We start from the raw sequence: 19,495 nt of genomic DNA, 5'->3' as shown, positions 1-19,495 counted from the left end.
CTATTATTGTTTGTCTGATTTTGTTTTGACATATATTTGTGTATTTTATCTGATAAGTTAGTTATAATATGTAAAAATAAGAAGGTTTTACGCTTAAAAAAATTGATGATATTGTTAGGCATGGTCAGGGAATAAAAATGATTTTCCTGGAAAAGTCAGGGAAAAGTCAGGGAATTTATTCTTTACAGTTTGGTAGCCACCCTGTAAATATATATATGTGTGTAAAATAAAACACTGTAGTCGTATATGAACTCTTCAAAATAATATTTGGTTGTCATGAAGGAACACTAATTCCTCTACATGTTGTGTGACCAAGGACTCTCTTCTTCTTGACACAACATTTCCAGCTGAAGAAAAAACTCTCTAACTTGCTGCTTCTGTAGCTGGTATTCCAAGATACTTCACTGCTATCTTGCAAAGGTTTGGCAACACTGTGAGATTTTTTCTCACCATTTTAAGGGATCTTCAGTCTTTGCAAGTAAGGGCATACTCAAATAGTTATGTATTTCACTTGTAGATGCATTAACACTTGAAGAACTGGCTAAGCTGTCAAATTGTTTCCATAATCCACTCTGCAGATTAACACTGGGTTCAGGTACTTGTTCCATATCTGCAAAAACATATGTTTAATATAAGAATAAACTGTGATAAAACAAACAATTAGGTTAAATTTTAATTTATTTATAACATTATGCTTTAAAAGTTATTTTAGTTACAATTGAATTTTATACAATGGTTTATTCATTATGCTGTAATTAAATTTAATTACCTGATAATGTGGCTGTTTGTTGTGATCTTTCCAGCATTAACTGAAAGTGTTTTACTGACAGTGACTTTTCTTTCTTCCTCTGGAATCACAACAGACTTGAAGCGAGGGTCCATAAGCATTGCAGTGAAGTATGGTTCCTGCTTTTCGTACATTGGGAATCGGGCTTTAAGAGCAAACAGGAGAGCTTTAGAAAAAACATCAGCTCCTGTCTTGCTATTACTGTCAATATGCTCATTCAGGCAAGCTTCCATTGAAAAAAGTACTGGGATTACCATGGATGCTGTTGGTATCTTGTATCTAGTGATGGGCCAATTCATGTTTTTTTCCGGTTCTCGGTTCGGTACCGGTTCTTAAAAATCGGTTCTCGGTTCTCGGTTCTGACTTAAACAATAAAATAAATATTATTCACACATTATTTATGAGGTGTTTTAAGTAATAAACTATTTATTGTTTTGGCAACAAAAATAGCACTGTTTCAAGCTACAGTAAACACACCAACCTATTAAAAATGTGATATGTATTAATAAAAAAATAAATTCGAAATAATATAGAGTACACTTAATAAAACTAAAATTTACTATATCAATCTATTAATTACCTCAAGAAATCTACATACACCCTCCTTTAAAACATAGGAGGAATAAAAAGAAAATGTTACAATAATGGAAATAAATACAATGATGGTGAACTTTCAAAGAATCAAAATATTAAATTGTCCATCAAACTTATTGCCTACATTGTATTCAGTTTGTTTGCACAGTCAACAGTAAATTACTGCCACACTTCTGATGCCATTTCTTACACAATTTGCTCTATTTGTCCAGAATAATTATACTTTAGAAGTGTCAACAAGTATTTCGTTTGACCAGCCAATAGTAAAATACATCTACACATCCATAGACCACTTTACTATAATAAAAAAAAAAAAAACACCTTCCCCCTTCAAAGAAATCACGTTTACCTAAAAGAGAAAGTTACTAGCCATTACGCTAGATGGCTGCAGATGCAGTGAACTTACAGGCCAAAGCACTGCACAAAAAGCATAAAATTTTAGAATGCCGTAAATTATTACAGAAAATTTTAAATCACTCATTAATTAAATTATATATTAAACAAATATTCTGTGGAATTTTACACTTTTAGTTGTTCTTTATACACCAGTCACCCTTACTTACGTGTCAACGACTCAATTAACTACCTATTTTTAAAAACAAATTGAAACAAACATGGCGTCTTTCTGTTCTCACATCTCTGCTGAGGCACATTATAGAGTTGCACACATCTATGAACTACATACATCTATGGCACCTTCAACTGTTATGTTTTGATTGTATAACGTACTTTGTTTACAGATGTGACGAGAACATTAAATATTTTCACGTGTAATTTATTTTATAGTTAGAGATGAATATTATTCCACAGAAGTCCAAAAAAATAATTCATATGTGAACTGAACGTGAGTTGAGCCATTTCATGCTGCAGTTAAGTTTTAGTGAAGGACTATTTTCGTAAAGGGTATTGCTATACTGCCGGTACCGGTACCGGCACTGACATTTTAGTTGCGGTTCTCGGTGCCGGTTAAAATGCTGAGAACCGTAGGAACCGAGAACCGAGAACCGGTACCGACCCATCCCTACTTGTATCACAGCACAATTGGGTGGTTGCTTCATGAAGTGGTTGAAGAATTGCCACATAGTCTTCCACAAGTTGCCATTCACTGACAGTTAAACAATCAATGTTAAGTTTAAGTAAATGTTGGGAAAGTGCCGCTTTGTTTTTCAACAATCTTTCCAACATGAGGAATTCTGAGTTCCATCTTGTTGCACAGTCCTGGATAAGTTCCAAACATGGAAGTCCCAACTCTTCTTAAATTTTGTGCAACTGTAAATTTGCTGAAGAACTATGCTTGTAATGACCAACTATTCCTCTTGCTTTCTTCAACATTAAGTTTATGCTCTCTGTACTTTTCTTGGCATCACTTAAGGCTAGTTGGAGTGTATGGGCGAAACACTGCAAATGTGTGAACTTTGCTTTACAAAGCAATGAACTGAGTTTGATGTTCCTGCCGTTGTCAGTTACCATATAGAGAGGTACTTTAGTCTCTTCAAGTTTAAGAAGGTCCCACCTAGTCATCATTTCATTAAGTTTGTCACCAATTGCAGCAGCTGTGTGACTTCCCGAAAAACTTGCACATCCCAAACAATACTTGGACAATGCAAAGTTCTCAACAAAATGGCATGTAACTGCCATGTAGGCATCATTGCTTCGTGATGTTCACAAATCACACGAGAAGGACATAGAGGCTATGGTAGCATTAGCAACAGCCCGAGAAATGTGGTAGAGCAGTTTGCCTTGCACTGAAGTGTACAAACTAGGTACAACTGACCTGGAAAAAGTTGTACGCGAAGGAACTTTGTACAGGGGCTGTGCAGATTGCAACATTTTCTTAAAGTGCACATTATCCACAACATTGTAGGGCACCATGGAACCAGGCATCCACTCTCCAATGTTTTGTGTGATCACTTTAGCTTTGGGATGGTTAGGACTCCACTGATAAGTCTCTTCAATCTTTAACTGCTTAGAAGTAGATTGGCCTTCACTAGTGTAATTTTTTTTAAATTCACATTCAGGTTTTTCTTCTGTATTGAATTTTCTTTGCAATGTCGGATGCGGTTTTTGGTGCCTTATTAACCCAGATGTGCTACCGTAACTTGTTTTAATAATTTTTTGACACTGTTTGCATTTTCGGTTTGGTTAGCATTTTTCTCATAAAACTTCCACACGCCTTTTAACTCAGAAGTTATTTTTTCCCAAATTTTTCCATAAGGACAAAGAAAATGTAAACGAATTACAGAATACCGCGTTAAATTCCACTAAAGATAGCCGACAAGCACCGTAAACTATTAGACAGTGTAACCAACTACCATGAACTACAAAATGCTGAAGTTTTTTTTATCTTTTAACTCAAACTTGCTAAAAAATTAACTGTCCAAAAGAAAATATTTAAACCTTTTTACGTTTTAAAGCTATTACGGTAACTTGTATTTAATTTTACAATATTATTATTATTTTTTTTTATTTTGGCTTTTAAGTCTCCGAAAATATGACAAAAGAAATACGTGATCCGATCAACAGGAATCATTTACGCTTTGTTTATTGCCTGTTGGCATCTAAAGGAAACTGATTTTCGGACATCTCGTGATACTTGATAAATAAAATATTTTAGGTGTTTTAAATCGGCAGAATACTAATTATTACAAAATATTAGTAGCATCTATATTTTAGTTAAGAAAATTAATGGCATGGAAAACTCGGGCATAATTTAATGCAAAACTGGCGTATTGCTGTCATGTTTGACAATTTTCTCTCGTGAGTAGAGTTGGGATAAAACCATTTTCACGTATTTTTGTTTGTTTTGCTATAAACATCAAGTGAGGCATTCATTATTTTTAATGCTGTCATTTTTCGGGTATGTTATAGGTAATTATGTATGTATGTCAGACATTATGAATACAAGTAATCATGAACCTTAAAAAAAAATTTAAAGATTGCTAAAACAGAATAAGGATTTGCATTTTTTTTTCTTTCCAGCACTGTTAATGTTTATTTTGAAGGAAATGTGTATTAGGTTCATTAGCTGATTGATTTGAGGTTATGTTATATCTAGTAAAGATAAACTTAAAATTCCCAAAAATTTCGAGAAATTTATTTTCCCTCCCGATGGGATAAAAGCCTCTATGTTCCTGAAATTTTTCCCGAATTTCGGAATCCCGCACAGGCCTAATAATAAATAAACTTGACACTATTTGCTATCACTTTTATTGTTTCATCTAAACTTTTCTAATGGTTTGCTAGTAAATGCAATGTAACTTACGAGAAATGCTTTCACATAAAGCGGGCAAGTAAAGTAGCGGTGCAAGTAAAAAAATACGTTAATCACGGAAATTCGTAAATCCGGGGTACGTAAAAATGGGGTTCTACTGTTTTAATTTCCGGTATTCGATTAACACACGTGCTATGCTCAAACAGTACCACCATGTTAATATTAAATTGTAATAAAAGGTAGTTGACAAAGGCATTGGAAACCAAGATGGCACCTTTCTGTTAGGTCTCCTTTGAAGTAAAAAAAGTTAATAATGCTTTTGAAGAAATCAGGGTACCTACAGTTCAGGAAAGTCCTGAGAAAGTTCCGAAATAAACATTAATGGTACAAAAAGTCACAAAGTTTTAATTTCGAGAGCAGCCTTTTGCTAACTCTCATTTTGTTTTGTAACATTCCACGTCAGCATCTAGTGGCACTTAAAATATAATTACTTTAAGACTGACCACTGTAATAATATGGGAAATCTTATAAAATTTTGACGTAGTCTAATTTTTTATAATATCATTTTATTTGTTTAATCTATAACATTGTTTTGTTTCGAGGTACACCATGTTGATTCATTGCGCATGCACTAGCAAAATAATATGTTAATGGTTGGCTAGCTTGTTTCTGTTCTGCCATGTTCTATATAAATGGCATATATTTACTTTAAACTCGAGTCTATTTTTTTTGTTTCATTTTTTGCATTTTCTGTTTCTAACTGAAGTCATTGTGCAAATAGAAAGTATATTAACGAGAGAAGAATAATTAGTTTTTTTATTGCATTGGGTCCAATCAAGGCCATTGTCTTTGCTACAAGGTTTTACTTGACTTAATGAGAAAGGAATAGAAGTGTGTGTTTATTATATAAGAATTTTTTTTAACCTATTTCTGTTATGATAGTGCATCACTCTTTTGTCTTCTGGCTCCAAGTGGGAACTGGAGATTGCCTGTATGTGTCTGTTTGTGTTAATTGACTTAGTATGATTAAATGCTTGTGAACTGTAGATTTTGAGATAGCTGGTATGATTTACCATATGCGAGTACGTGGAAGACTTGGCTGAGATGCGATGAGAAGGATGCAAGCCAAGCTTATGCTGCATTTGTGGAACAAACTTTAATATTGGTCATTAGGGCAACAAACACTGTTAAATGGCACTGAAAAAGAAAAAAAATTACATTCAATTAGCGAATGACTTGAATTTGGGCCAATACCCCATGTTAACTTTCACTCCCATTTCAAATATGAGTGATCATGAGGCATTGGGCATGGACCTGTATGTGCTCAGTTAGATACCCCGGAATCAAGGGATTCAAAATTGCACTTAAATGCCTCCCAGGCTAGCATAAATTCATCTAGTACATTTGTAATAGACACAAATGAATTTTCTCTGGCAGGTACATCCAGCAGTGATGTGACAAGTCCTAAGTTTGTGTGTAACATATAGAAATGGGTGTAAATGACAGAGTTACAACAGTGGAAATCATTTGGGCAATAAACAAGGTTGTGTGCCACACATCTGCCAAAAGTGCTGATTCTTCAAGTAATTTATTTCCTTTAATGTTGTGACAGTGTGATTGTTCAGAATTTAAGATGCATAAAGATTCATTATCTTGTGTAATTGCATATGGACTTGGTCCTTTTTTTATTTTTAAGATAAGTTTATTCCAAAATGTTAAATTGACCACTTTTTTTTTGCAAACTCATTTGATGAGAGTTTGAACACAGCGCAGAAAGGCTAGATGTACATTTTGGTTTGCTTTGGGGATTCCGGTTAAAATTAGGTGTCTACCTGTTATTTTTGGCAGTTCAACAGCAGAAGCCTTTCTGACTGCTTTTATGGGGATTGGTTCTTTAAACTGTTATTTAGATATATCTATTTGGGCCAAATGTCAATTTGAAGTTTCTTAGGGACTTGTAAGAAATGTGTTTTTCAAGCACCTTAGAAGACCAATGTCAATTTTTGCATATAGTCCAGGGAGCGTACAAGACTGTTCACTAAGATGAAGCCGGAAGATTTATGAGTTTTTCAGAGAGCTCTATTACCTATGTAAGAATTTTTCATCTCAACGATCAGTATACACACGTAACTTCTTATCTTTTGTTTCTGCTAAAAAAAATTTCCAAATTCATTGGGTAGAAAATGCCATTTTTTGAAGAGGGCAATTGAAGTATTACCATTTGTCAGAAAATATGTCTCTGCTGTTAAGAAACATCCTCCAAACTTCCTAAATTTTGCAAAGGTAAAATCTCTTTTGGCTGATACATGTTTGTTACAGAAAATTGAATTGTTGCTATCAGTTTCCTAGCAGTTGGAACAATTTTTTACCATATTTCAGTCAAAAAAATCCACATTTTGCCATCTTGTACGAAGATTTATACTTATTGCTTAATGGAATAGCTACTAGATTTATAAAGAATTTAGTTTTATCTGATAGCCACAGTGGAACCTACTTAAATTGTCCATGAACTAAGCAACTAAGCAAAACTGAAATCAGTGGAAAATGTTGATGTAGGATTTGAGCCAAATCATGCAGTTCAAAAATTAATGCAAGAAATTTTTGCGACATTTGTTTGTTAAACTGTGTATTAAATGCCCTTTGAAATGCAAAATTGTGAAAGGAGCCTATCTCCAACTGTGATACTAATGAATTTGTAAGGACTGGTAGAGTAACATGACTAGAAGAATTTTCGGACAAGCACCAAATGGTTCCTTAGGATGCAGATTGCATTCAACGAGATTACTTGAAATTTTGTAAAAATGTAGATGTTCAAAATCATTCAGAAAATTCAACAGGAAAACCGACAAACTGAACACTGTTCTTTTGAACCTGCTTTCTGAATTGAAAGTAGAGAACAGACATTTGGTAATATTTGTGATGTTCCGGGGAAATACAGCTGTGGAAAGAGGGTTCCTTGTTAACAAGAATGTTTGTTTGAGAACCTAGAGGAGCATTCAATAATTGCAGTGCATAGTATTTATGGAGCCGTAGCTGCTGCTGGAGGTATTGCAAGTGTTCAGATTTTCAAGCCAATGATTCTGTCTGAAGAATACATCTGCAAATTGACAAGAGGCACTATAGCAGGAAAACAAAAAAAGATCGGCACTGAAGAAAGAAAGGAAGAGAAAGCAGACTGAATTACAAGAGTTAGAAAGTTGCAAAAAGAAAATGCTGTTGCAGACAATAAAAGAAATAAAGAATCTTGAACAAAGGGTAGTACAACTGAAAAAGAATATGTAAATATAAATAAAATTTAAACTATTTTCTTTGATATTATATTAATAATATTATAGTAATTTTTTTTTTGGCTTAGCACCTAAACGTGAGGTATGAAGAAAGAAATAAACAATTCAACTGCTTTCTGGAAGTGTGTTGGACCACTGTCGAAGAGTAAGTTAAAACTATTTTACTATGTCATTATTTCAAGTAGTTAAACAAATATTTCAGTATTCTTCAAAACTATTTTAAGCTTTCAGTATGTGTTGTAGGCAGTGGCGTAGCCAGGATTTGTGTATGGGGGTGTTAAGAGCATGCCCCTCCTTCCCCCGTATTAAAGCGGGGGGTCCGGGGTCCTCCCCCGGGAAAATTTGGATTTTAAGGTGTAAAATAGGCCTATTTTAGCAGTTTTCGGTACTTAAATTTAAATATTGTAATGGTAAAAATATTATTAATTTTAATATGAAATTTGTTTGAGTAATGAATAAGAAATTAATTAAAGATTTGGTTCTAAGGGGGGGGGGGGGTGTTGAACCCCTCCCCCCCCTCCCCCCCCAGGCTTCGCCCCTGGTTGTAGGCATATTGGTTTCATTTTTAAGTTAAACTTCTTAAGGTGTATTATGAAAAAAAGGCTACATACAAATCAAAATTATATATGTTCTTTTGAAATCTTATACTTTGTTGATTTATATTGAATAACTGGTCCATATCATTGAAAACATTTAATGTGAATATTAGTGATAGAAGTTGTGTTTATGAAATTTTGTTTATGAACTTTTGCAAGTGTACATATTTATATAAGTGAGATTAGGTTATACTTCTTTAGGCATGTTATGAAAAAATGATAATATATATTTAGGATGCACGTACTTATGCAACAAAAATTAACAGAATGAAAAAAAAACTACATACAAATAAAAGTTATATATGTATGTGCTTTTAAATCATATACTTTAGTGAAGTTGAAACTTGTTAATATAATTAAAAACATTTATTTATTGTAAATATTAGTGATATAAATTGTGTTTGTAAACTTTTTGAAGTGTATTTATGTAAGTGAAGTTATGTTCTCCCATGCATAAAGATCTCAGGTTGCTTGTAAGCTTCCATTGTCGCTGGCAGGGAGTATCTGTGTATTTAGTAGTCTCCTGGTCGTTTTCATGTGAGTGTTTGTGAGGTTATGTTCTTATATGTATAATATATTTGCATTATGAATTATTTCATTATTTAATAAATAATTAAAATTAAATAATTATAATAACATATAGTATATTATTATCATTTTTAATTAAAATTTATCTTTATTATTTTACTAAATTAAATAATGAATTTCATACCCATATTTTTATTAATATTGTATACCGTACTGAGTATTTATTCAAATGTTTTAATTTGATTGAATTTATGCATTACCAACCTACCAACTGTGTTTATAATATCACTCCATTCCTTTTATTATTTTATTCATATTAATTATTTGCATACAAAATTAAAGTTAGTTTTTTATTATGTCAAGTAAGTATAACTTCTAACAAGCATATATAGACAAATGTTAAAAATTTTATATAACATTTATGCTTGACTAATTACCTACTTATTATTACTGTGCTATCAAAAAAAAATTTTACTGAAAGGTCCCAAGAAGTTGTAAGCAGATTGTACCGAAAGGACTTGAAATTGGTTTACAAGTTATTTGTAGACACCCTGGAAATACAACATGAAAACACATTTATTTACCAAATATTTGTATAGAATTTTTCTTTACAGCATATTATTATTTAAATTTTAATTTCCCAAAACAATTTATTAACTTAAAGAAATATAATTTTTCTGGAACATTACAAAGTTGCACGTATATGTGCTCTTAGGACAGTGCTAGTGGCAGAAATTGTGTATTGTAAAGAGAGACTGAATGCCCATTACACTGCACATGGCAAACTAAGGATGAGATGCGCTATAGGGTTTGATATTTGTGTAACTTTTTCATGCAGGTCTATATGCGGCTCTATCCTTGATCTACTCTAAATTACATGCCTACTCTTGTAGGCATGTACAGCTTGTTTTTCTGTATGCTGGCATTTATTTGTACTCGGAGTGTTTTGGAATAAGTGGACATTATTTACCAAACAATTATACTGGGTACTGTTGAAGTTATTTTACAAGTATTTGTAGGCTGGAAGCCCATAAAAAAGTATCCAGATTAGTGTAGCTGTGACCTGTGTGTGGCAGAAAGCGGCTGGATGACCTAATAGTGACGATGGACAAGAAGATGGACGGACAGCGCGAGGCAACCAGCAAGGCTCAGCAGGCGCTGCAGCAGGTGCAGATGAAGACCGTGAAGGCCTAACTCTTTCCTCCCTCCCATGTGGCCGCATCACCCCCATGTGTTCTGTTCCCATTAGACGGGCCATGAGAATGTTTCACTTTATCTCAAATAAGTTATTTAACTTTTGTGGAAACTTTGTTTCCTTGCCAAAAAATTTTAGAAATTGCGTAACATACAAATTTATGATGCATGTAAAAAAATTACTGGCTGAGTATTGTTTACATCTTAATATTGTATAATCTAAAGATTTATGTGTTTCTTTAATAAATTAACAAGTGTCATTTGTTAAACAGCCATTTTTATTTATTTTACACGTAACAAAATATGTAAAACCCTGTTCATTTTTCAAGCGACTGGATGATAAAATATATTTTAACAGGGAAAACTTCTTAAAAGGGCAATAGTACATATCAGATACTACATAAAAAAATCATTATAATGAAGTACTTAGGTTATGCACTGTTTGTTCAGTTTTCTTAAAATTAGACCATTTGTGGGGATTTCATTACCACAATTATTTGTTGTTATTTGAAAGCCTTGCATTACTTTTAAATGTTTATTATTGAATTAAGTAATTATTCAAAATATTGAATTACCTTTTAAGTTACCATGAAAACCACACATTGGAGACCCTCAGAGACCCTGGTGCAAGCTGTAGTGTTTGCCTCTAATTTTATTTTTTATTGGTAGTAGACACCTGTAGGAAGCCCTTTATGTATTAGCAGTAGGGGCACCGTGCCGCTCTGGTGGCACAGTAAACAAAGAACAGCTGATTGTCTGAGCACGTGGCACCACGTGGCCGGGTGGGCGTGGCACCACGTGGTCGGGTGGGCGTTGCCGGGAGCCACGTGGAGGGGGTCCGCAGGGGGTTGTTGACGTCACGTGGAGGGGGTGTGTGTATGTTTCTAAATGAGGAAGGTAGGTAGCGCTAGTGTCGCGCGCGCCGGAATTATTTTTACAAGTATAAAAATGTGAGGGCGGGCGGCAGGGATTCGAACCTTCGTTTCTGGATCGTTAGTCCATCACGCTAACCACAGGACCACGAGACCATGTTGGAGAAAATAATTTCAGATGTTGTATATATGCTTATAAATTATTTTTTTAAAGAAAAGGTATATTTTTTATAGTGCTAAGCGGGAAATTTAAAAAATATATAGTATCTGCTGCTATGCGGCCACCATGTTTATTTTTTTTATAGTGGTAAGCGATTAATTTAAATGAGGCGCATCGGCTGCTAGTCGGCCGCCATGTTTTTTTTATAGTGCTAAGCGGGAAATTTAAAAAATATATAGTGTCGGCTGCTATGCGGCCGCCATGTTTATTTTTTTTTATAGTGGTAAGCGGTAAATTTAAACGAGGCGCATCGGCTGCTAGTCGGCCGCCATGTTTTATTTTTTATAGTGCTAGCGGGAAATTTAAAAACGGGCCGGCCGCCATGTTTATTTCAACATTGGAAAAAAAATAATAATTTTGGCTGCTAGGAAGTAACCAGAACAGCCAACTTTGAAAAAATAAATAATATTATATGTATGACAATCGATTGCTGAAAGTCGCCATCTTGTAGTACAGCATACCAGACCGCCATCTTGTAGCATAGCACACCAGGCCGCCATCTTGTAGCACAGAATGCCAGGCCGCCATCTTTTTTGTTTCTTCCCCATTTATAATCATTGTTTTTTCATTTCTCAAGTTTGAATATAAAAAGTATTATTTCAGCAGCCACTACTCTATGACTAGTAGTAGTAGTAGTAGTAGTAGTAGTAGTAGTAGTAGTAGTAGTAGTAGTAGTAGTAGTAGTAGTAGTAGATGCCAAATTTGAAAATGCATACTGAAGTGTAGCCATGTTTCTTATAGTACTAGACCAGTATAGTCATATTATGCTTAATTTGTTGTGTAGCGTGTCTGTCTATAATAATAAATAAAAAAAAGCTATAGGGATTACTTATGCTTATAGCGTGTTGAAAAAAAATTATACTTTACGTATTTCAGCGAATTCAAACACCTTTTTTTTTTTTTTTATGTGTTAAAGACGTAATGTTCTCTTGTAGTGTGTATTGTGGAAATGAAATATACAGTAGGATTAATTACTTACAAAAAAAATAATATTATTTATAATATATCACCAATTTTATTTTTAAAAAAAAGTATTCTTATTACGTCACTTGTCATTTAAAAGAAATGTATTGTGCATTTATAGTCATTAAATATTTAAAAAAAAATAAAAAATTTTTTTTCCCAAGGGCTGTAGTCGCGAGGGAGTACGCGCCGTCGCAGACGTGTCTGCGGCTCCAACCCCTTCCTTCCTCCCCCTTGTTATTTTTTAAATAATAACCCAGACACTGGCGCCCGCATAGGGAAGCCGCTCGCAGAGGGGTGGGGCTGCACCCGCACACGTGTCGCGACGGCGCGTTCCTCCTATGCGGGAGTCTACACCCCAACCCTTGCAAGGGTCTCCAGACAGTCGCGATTAGAGTCTGTTAAGGCCGGTTTACTCCATCAGTCTTCCACATCGGTTATAGAAATCCATGTTTTTACTGATTCTGGGAATCCCTTCCAGCTGACTAGAAGACGTGTAGGAAGTCGCTTGTGGATTTTATTAATTAAATAAGTGTCTATATACTTCGTCACTTGAATTTCTTGAGAATAAAAACCGCCCTTGATTTCATTTCCATCTAGATCAGACAAGTAGTATGTTCTAGGGTAAGTGTTGCGTATTTTTATCACCTTAAAAATCTCGTGGGACCAATTTACGGAATAACCTTTTGCAAATAAATCCTTATTTCTTGAGATACGTACATGATCTCCGACACTCGCTTTAAGTCGCCTGTGGTCTATTTTTTTCACAACATTGTAAACCGTTTTAAGAAGAAAATTATCTTTCACCTCGTTGGGGCTCATACCGATAGTCCTATGAAATCTGCCATTGTATATTTCCATAACTTTTGGTAAGAGCGGTAGCCATTTATAGTTTCCCTGAGCCGTCATTTCCGTAAACAAAAGCGATTTTAAACTTCTAATGAAGCGTTCAACTACAGCTCGCTGTTGGTTGAATAATGGTTAATTCCGTGTTCTTTCATCAATGTCTGAAATCTTCTTTTATAAAATTCGGTACCGCGGTCTGAGTGCACGTGAGTGAAACCTCCAGAATCCTTTAGAATACGTTTCATAGCTAAAGCCACAAGCTCCGCAGTTTTTTTCAGTACCGGAACCGCGTAAGCCCGCTTGGAGTAAACATCAATCGCAACCAATATATATCTGAATCCTTTATTTGCACAGTTATAAGGTTGCATTTCCACCAAATCGATCTGTAAAAGATCGCCGAGACCATTAGTGATTACACGTCTCCGAGGACTTTGCGTGCGCTTTTGTGAAGTTCAAGCGCAATACCGCATCTGGCAGTCTTTTTTTATTTTTTTTTACTTAATTTTTTTTAATGTAGCCAGATTCAATGAGTTCTTCTAGTATGGCCAACACCCCATTTGAATGGCTCGTGTTACCAGATTGTTGCAATGCAAGTAATAATCTAAGCCGATCACATAATTCATTTACCGAGTTCCAGTAAACATATTCCTTTCGCCGATTTAAGTCTAGTTTTTCAACTAAACCACTGCCTTCATGGGAAGCAATGACAGGACAAAGATCCTTAATGAGCATGAACTTTTCATGAACGCATCATTTCTTTTATAACACGCGCTAGTAGACCGCAGCAAGCGTGTGTATTGACGCAATGCAGCTTCTGAATACACCTTAGGTTCTTTCGAAAACAATAGCTCATATAATCCCGGCGAAGGTTGTATTAGTTCATCATCTATGCGAAGTAAATTATTAGGTAGGAAAAAAACTTCCTTATTTCCCAAGAACCAGCGATTCTTGCGTTTGTAAATTCCGTAGGTCGTATCATTTATTTTAGAATTGAATCCGGTTAGGTAGGACCGGGCTTCCTCACCCAACGGCTCACCTGACGCAGCCGACCGTTTACCGGAATGAACAATCAGTGGTAAATCATTATCTTCTTCACCTTTGCTAGAGAAAGTCTTAATCTCAGGTTTAGTGATAGGTGTAGCGGATTCTTTTTTCACCATAAGCCGATAAATTATCCGCGGCAGCAGAAGAACTCTCGAGACGCGATGTGATCGGTTTGAATACCTGTTCATTAACTGCATCCCGCGCCAGGCGCGCGCGTTTGGCTAGCAAATATTTTTCACGAACGTTTTGTATGACGTAATGGAGCTTTCTTGCTTCTGAAGCCATGACTGACTCATGTGAGCGTAAATAGAGGCTTTTATACATTAAGGATGCCTTTTAAGCGCAGTAGCGGTAGTTAGTATAATGGGAAGCTCAACCGGTACGGTAATACGCGGAAGCGGAGTTGAAGATGGTCTTACACCAGACAAATTCACCGACAGACCTCTTAAAACCGGAAGCGATACAGATGGTGACTGTGCTGGCTGGTTTTCAAGTCTGTCCGCTAGCTTCCTTCCCAATAGGTTATACAATAGGTCTAGACGATTTCTCATTGCATTCAAGCTTTGATTAACGATATGTGGAAACTGAGAACATGAAGTAGCTCCACTAACGAGACTATCAACTTTATCCTCAATACTCGATAGAGACTCCTTAATAAATTTAGCATTATCTTCGCGTAGAGAACTCATCAAAGTATTAAATTGAAATTCCATACCGGACACTATTTCCTTACTTACAAGCTTCGGTTGCTCGCCCACGAGTGTTAAAAGCTCTGTAAATGTCGCGTGATCCGTGGCATCAACCTGTTTTAGGTACGCAGTCGTATCAGATTGTTTTTCGTTTGTAGACACCAAAGCATTTTTGATTGCTTCAAAGTGTTGTTTGTGTATATATAAAGCCTTGTTGTGTTTAGTCAGAAAAATATTCTTTAGCTCGCTAAAGTTCCTATTGCAACCACCACTTGACAGAGCCTTCAACAGCTCTAGAATCTTGGCAAATGACTCGCGCGTATCGCTATCTGCCGGACGCAAGTAACTTCCCATTCCCCTTTGCAAGTCACGTGACGAGCTAAAGAGATCCTTCACATCCGTAAAAATCACTTTCAGATCATCACTACTGACAGATACCAGATTTTTCAAATCGTGTAAAACTTCCTTCTCGGGTAAATTTCCTTGAATTTTATCGAAAACATCTGTACTCTTCTTTTCAAACTGATGTAGATACGTTAGCAAATTGTTATTAAGATCCTGTGCGTAGGAGAGGCTGTTTTTTAGTAGACCCAAGTCTTTTTCTAAATTATTCGCCATCGTACTAATTGCATGTGCGGTGGCACCGGAAGCTACATCTACGTAATTCTTTGTGGCAGCATCTGCCGCGTCACGTGGATCGCCTACACCGCGCAAACGTTTCCCGCCAACCTGACAGTGCCCATCTTCCGTAAGAGTCAGACATGACTGTCGCTGACGTTTATTCCCGCCGCTCCCAAATTTGGAGATGCCCAAGTTCATTCTTCACGAAGGTAACACTATGAAGTGATCGAAGCCACAGCGATAACGACCTTTTTGTAGAGGAAAATCCTTACCTATTACCGTATTTACTCGCGTAAAGGCCCCCTTTTTTCCAAATTTTCGACTTCAAAAAGGGGGGTGGGGCGTATACGCGGGCGGGGCGTGTACGCGGGCGGGGCTTTACGCGAATTTGGAAGAAAAAATTATAGATTATTCTTTTCTTCAGGTATTAAAACCAAAATTTATTATAAGCAAAATGAAATACCGCCACATCTTATATAAACGCCAATTAAATTTTGATTTAAACAAAACAGCTGACGGAACAACTAGCCACTAGTGCGACGTGCATCTTTGTGCTAATGCGGGAGAGAGAGGCAGGAGGAAGAGCAACAGGAGGGAGAGAGAGAGGGAGAGGCAGAGGCAGAGGCGTGGCTTAACCTCCCTCTTGCCAGCTAGCCAGCCAACCAGACAAAGGAATGTTAGAAATACCAATTTCATGGTACGAGTACCAGTTTTCATAGGTAATTCCTTGTCGTACTACCGGTATAGTTTCTTTTGTCGTAGTTTTAGAAATCCAAAATTAAATTATTTACAATTAGGTAGCGGTAAACAAAAAACGAAAACCAGTTTTAGACATAAGGTTAGTTTAAAAAATTTAACTGTGATGGTCATGTTACATTAAAAAAATGGCTTACAAAAATACCTCGCAATAGTTATGGTGTAAACGCACAGCATAACACGTTTAGCGTACCGTTTTTATCACCATAAAGCAGGTAAACACGTTTCACTAAAGGCATAGTAGGTAGAGGTAGAAAATATTTACATACAGTTAATATGTTCTGTTAACATGCATATCATTCTTTATCTGCATCTACTCCCCCTCCGCGTCAACATCGTCAGGGTCGTCGGCGTCAGAATCTTCGGTGACGTTCTCGCTTGCGCTGCTTTCCCCGCGGTTCTTCCACACTTCATCATCTTCCGTGCCGTCTAGTGCGTTCGATAGGCCAGTCACTTTGAAACTATTTGCCACAGTTTCCACAGAAATGGCACGCCATGCTGCAAGAATCCACTCACACACAGTAGACAAGGAAGCCCTCTTCATTCTTCCTGTCGGTGTCAACGTGTGTTCGGCAGATCTCATCCACTCGCTGTACTGTTTCCTGAAGTGGGTTTTGAAAGGCCGGTTCACAACAACGTCTAGAGGTTGCAAAATCTTAGTTAAACCTCCGGGTATTATGACAAGATCGCACCTCTCTTCTCTAACCCTCGATTTCACCTTCTCCGTCAGATGGCCTCTAAAACTATCCAACACTAACATGGAGCGTTGACGTAGAAGACCACCCGGCCGCGAATTCCAAACTTTGTTCAGCCAGTCGACAATCAAGTCTTCGGTCATCCACCCCTTTATCTGTACACGGACAATAATACCATCCGGCATTTTTTCCTTCGGCATAGTTTTTCTAGCAAAGACCACGTACGGTGGGAGTTTGCGGCCGTCAGCTGTTATCGCGAGCATGACAGTGGCGCGCTGTTTCTCTGCACCGGTCGTCCTAATGGAAACTGATCTCTCGCCCACTGGGTTTATCGTTGTGCTCTCAGGCATGTCCAAATAAATTGGAGTTTGATCAGCATTTCTGATCTGGGAAAGCATGTATTGGTGCTGCTTTTGTAGCGATATCACATAGCGCTGGAAGGCCATCATTTTCTCTTCAAACTGCTCTGGCAGTTTCTGTGAAACCGTAGTTTGCCTACGTATTGAAAGATATTTCCTGCCCATAAATCTGCGAATCCAGCCATAGCTGGCACGGAATTCGGTGTGTGGAATGTTCATTCGTCTTGCAATTTGATTTGCCTCGACTTGTATCATTTCCGTTGTCACAGCATATCCCGATTTCCTTGTGTCCATTATATATGTATAAACTTCATCTTCAACTTGTGGGTACTTGCATTTTCCTCCACGGAAGGCGCGTTTATTTTTTGGGGCCTTTTCCAGTTTTTCTCGTTCACTAACCCAACGCCTGACACATTTTGCATCCACATCGAATTTCCTCGCGGCAGCGCGTTTACTGTGTTCGCCCGCGTAAGCTATGACCTTCAACTTAAACTCGATTGTGTAGCTCCCCCTTTTTCCGCCCATTTTCATGTTTACAGTAACGGAACACGCACGCTCAAACAATGCAACAATGCAACTGACAACGTGTAGCGTGAATCGGCCCGAGCGCGTGAAGCGTGGCAACACTGTGTCGGCCCGAGCGCGTGAAACATGGCAACACTGTGTCTGCCAGTAGCGCTTGCTGACTGCTCCACCCACTTCTCTCCCTCCTTCACTTCCCCTCTTCCGCTCCGACAACGCTACGCATCAACACATGCGCGAGAGTTCAGCTTTCTTTATCTTTATGTCGTTTCAGATAGGACTAACTGCGTACGTGTCACGCCTCACGTCAGTCCTACTGAGAACGGCCAAACTGTAATACCAGTCTCTGTATCACTGCCGCTTACAATACATGGCTAGCTGTTTGATGCATGCCAAGCTGCCCTGCCCTCAGATAAACCCAAAAAAACAAATTTTTAATTTTTTTCAAAAAAATGTTTACAAAAAAGGGGGAGGGGCGTATACGCGGGTGGGGCCTTTACGCGAGTAAATACGGTACTAGGAAACCATAACCGTCATTGCTATTCCAACAGCGAGCACAAACATCTTTAAATTTATCGAATGACATGTCGGTTGTGACGTGCTCGTGGTAAACATGTTGAAGATTTAGAAGATCCGTTTTAAATAAAATTATCAAATTAGCATTATCCCGAACCAACTGTTTTCGGGTTTGGCTATACGTTTGAATTAAATAAAAACAATCGCACAAGAAATGTCGCCCCATGGAAAAATACTGTTGAACTATTGCAGGGTTCCCACAGACCTGGAAAGTCAGGGAAAGTCATTGAAAGTCAGTGAAAATAAAATTGGTCAGGGAAAGTCAGGGAAATATGTTTTGGAACCCGGTGAGTCAGGGAAAATTGTGCTGAGATAGCAGAAAGTCAGTGAATATGTCCTGGGTATGACGTTAAACTGCCCCTCCACAGCTTTCACTTCTTTTATGCTGTGGAGGCTTCTTACTTTGTTCAGCTTTTAGTTTTTCTATTCTCTTTCTTCTTTTTTTTTATCTTGGAATATAATTTATAATTAATGGCATTCTTAATGGGCAGCAATTTTGTGTATGTGTGTTGTGTTTAAGATAATGTGTAAAAACTTTATCTTATTTACTTCAGGGTTACTAATTGTTTCTTTTCCATTTTTTTCAGTATCCAGTGAGCTTTTATAAATAGTGTAACATGACCTCAAAAAGAACAGTCTTTAATGAACTTTGGCTTGACTCTAAGCAGAGTCCTGAGTTTGTGGGATGGTTATGTAAAGGTCCAGATATTTTTCATGCTTACTGCAGAGCTAAAGGAAAGAAGCACACGAACGTAACAAAATGTGTGAATTCCCAGACATCAGTGAAGACCTTTTTTTGTAGTCGTGAAGTGAATATATCATCCTCCTCAAATGTAGCGAACACAGATACAAGTGTTGGAAGTAAAACTACAGACATTTCAGAAGAGTATACTAAGTTGGACAGTAGTGACCCTCAGTCTTCTATATTTGAAATTAAAACTATCCATACCTGCTTGTTCGGTGTCAGTAGACTCGTTCTGCTTGAAAGATGATGTTTTAAGAGCCGAGGTTTTATGGGCTTTGAAAGTTGTGAATACCCAAAATATGTCATTGCATTCAACTGCAGATTTAGGTGAAATATTTCGTTCAATGTTCCCAGACAGTGGGATTGCCTCAAAATTCTCAATGGGTGAAA

At 36.9% G+C, this 19,495-nt stretch overlaps 1 protein-coding gene across 1 annotated transcript in view; it reads left to right on the top strand.

Annotated features, from left to right (window-relative positions):
- LOC134527238 (prefoldin subunit 6) overlaps positions 1-10,466 on the top strand; it is a 95,455-nt gene extending 84,989 nt beyond the window's left edge. Inside the window, exon 4 of the mRNA XM_063359733.1 lies at positions 10,080-10,466. Coding sequence (XP_063215803.1) covers positions 10,080-10,197 — 118 coding nt within the window. The 3' untranslated portion in view covers positions 10,198-10,466. The remainder of the gene's footprint in view (positions 1-10,079) is intronic.
- The last annotated feature ends 9,029 nt before the right edge of the window (positions 10,467-19,495 follow it).

The sequence above is a fragment of the Bacillus rossius genome, chromosome 1 (genome assembly GCF_032445375.1).
Source record: "Bacillus rossius redtenbacheri isolate Brsri chromosome 1, Brsri_v3, whole genome shotgun sequence".
Lineage (NCBI taxonomy): Eukaryota > Metazoa > Arthropoda > Insecta > Phasmatodea > Bacillidae > Bacillus > Bacillus rossius.
Note: the sequence above shows the minus strand (reverse complement) of the source record. Positions and strands in the feature narration are given on the sequence as shown.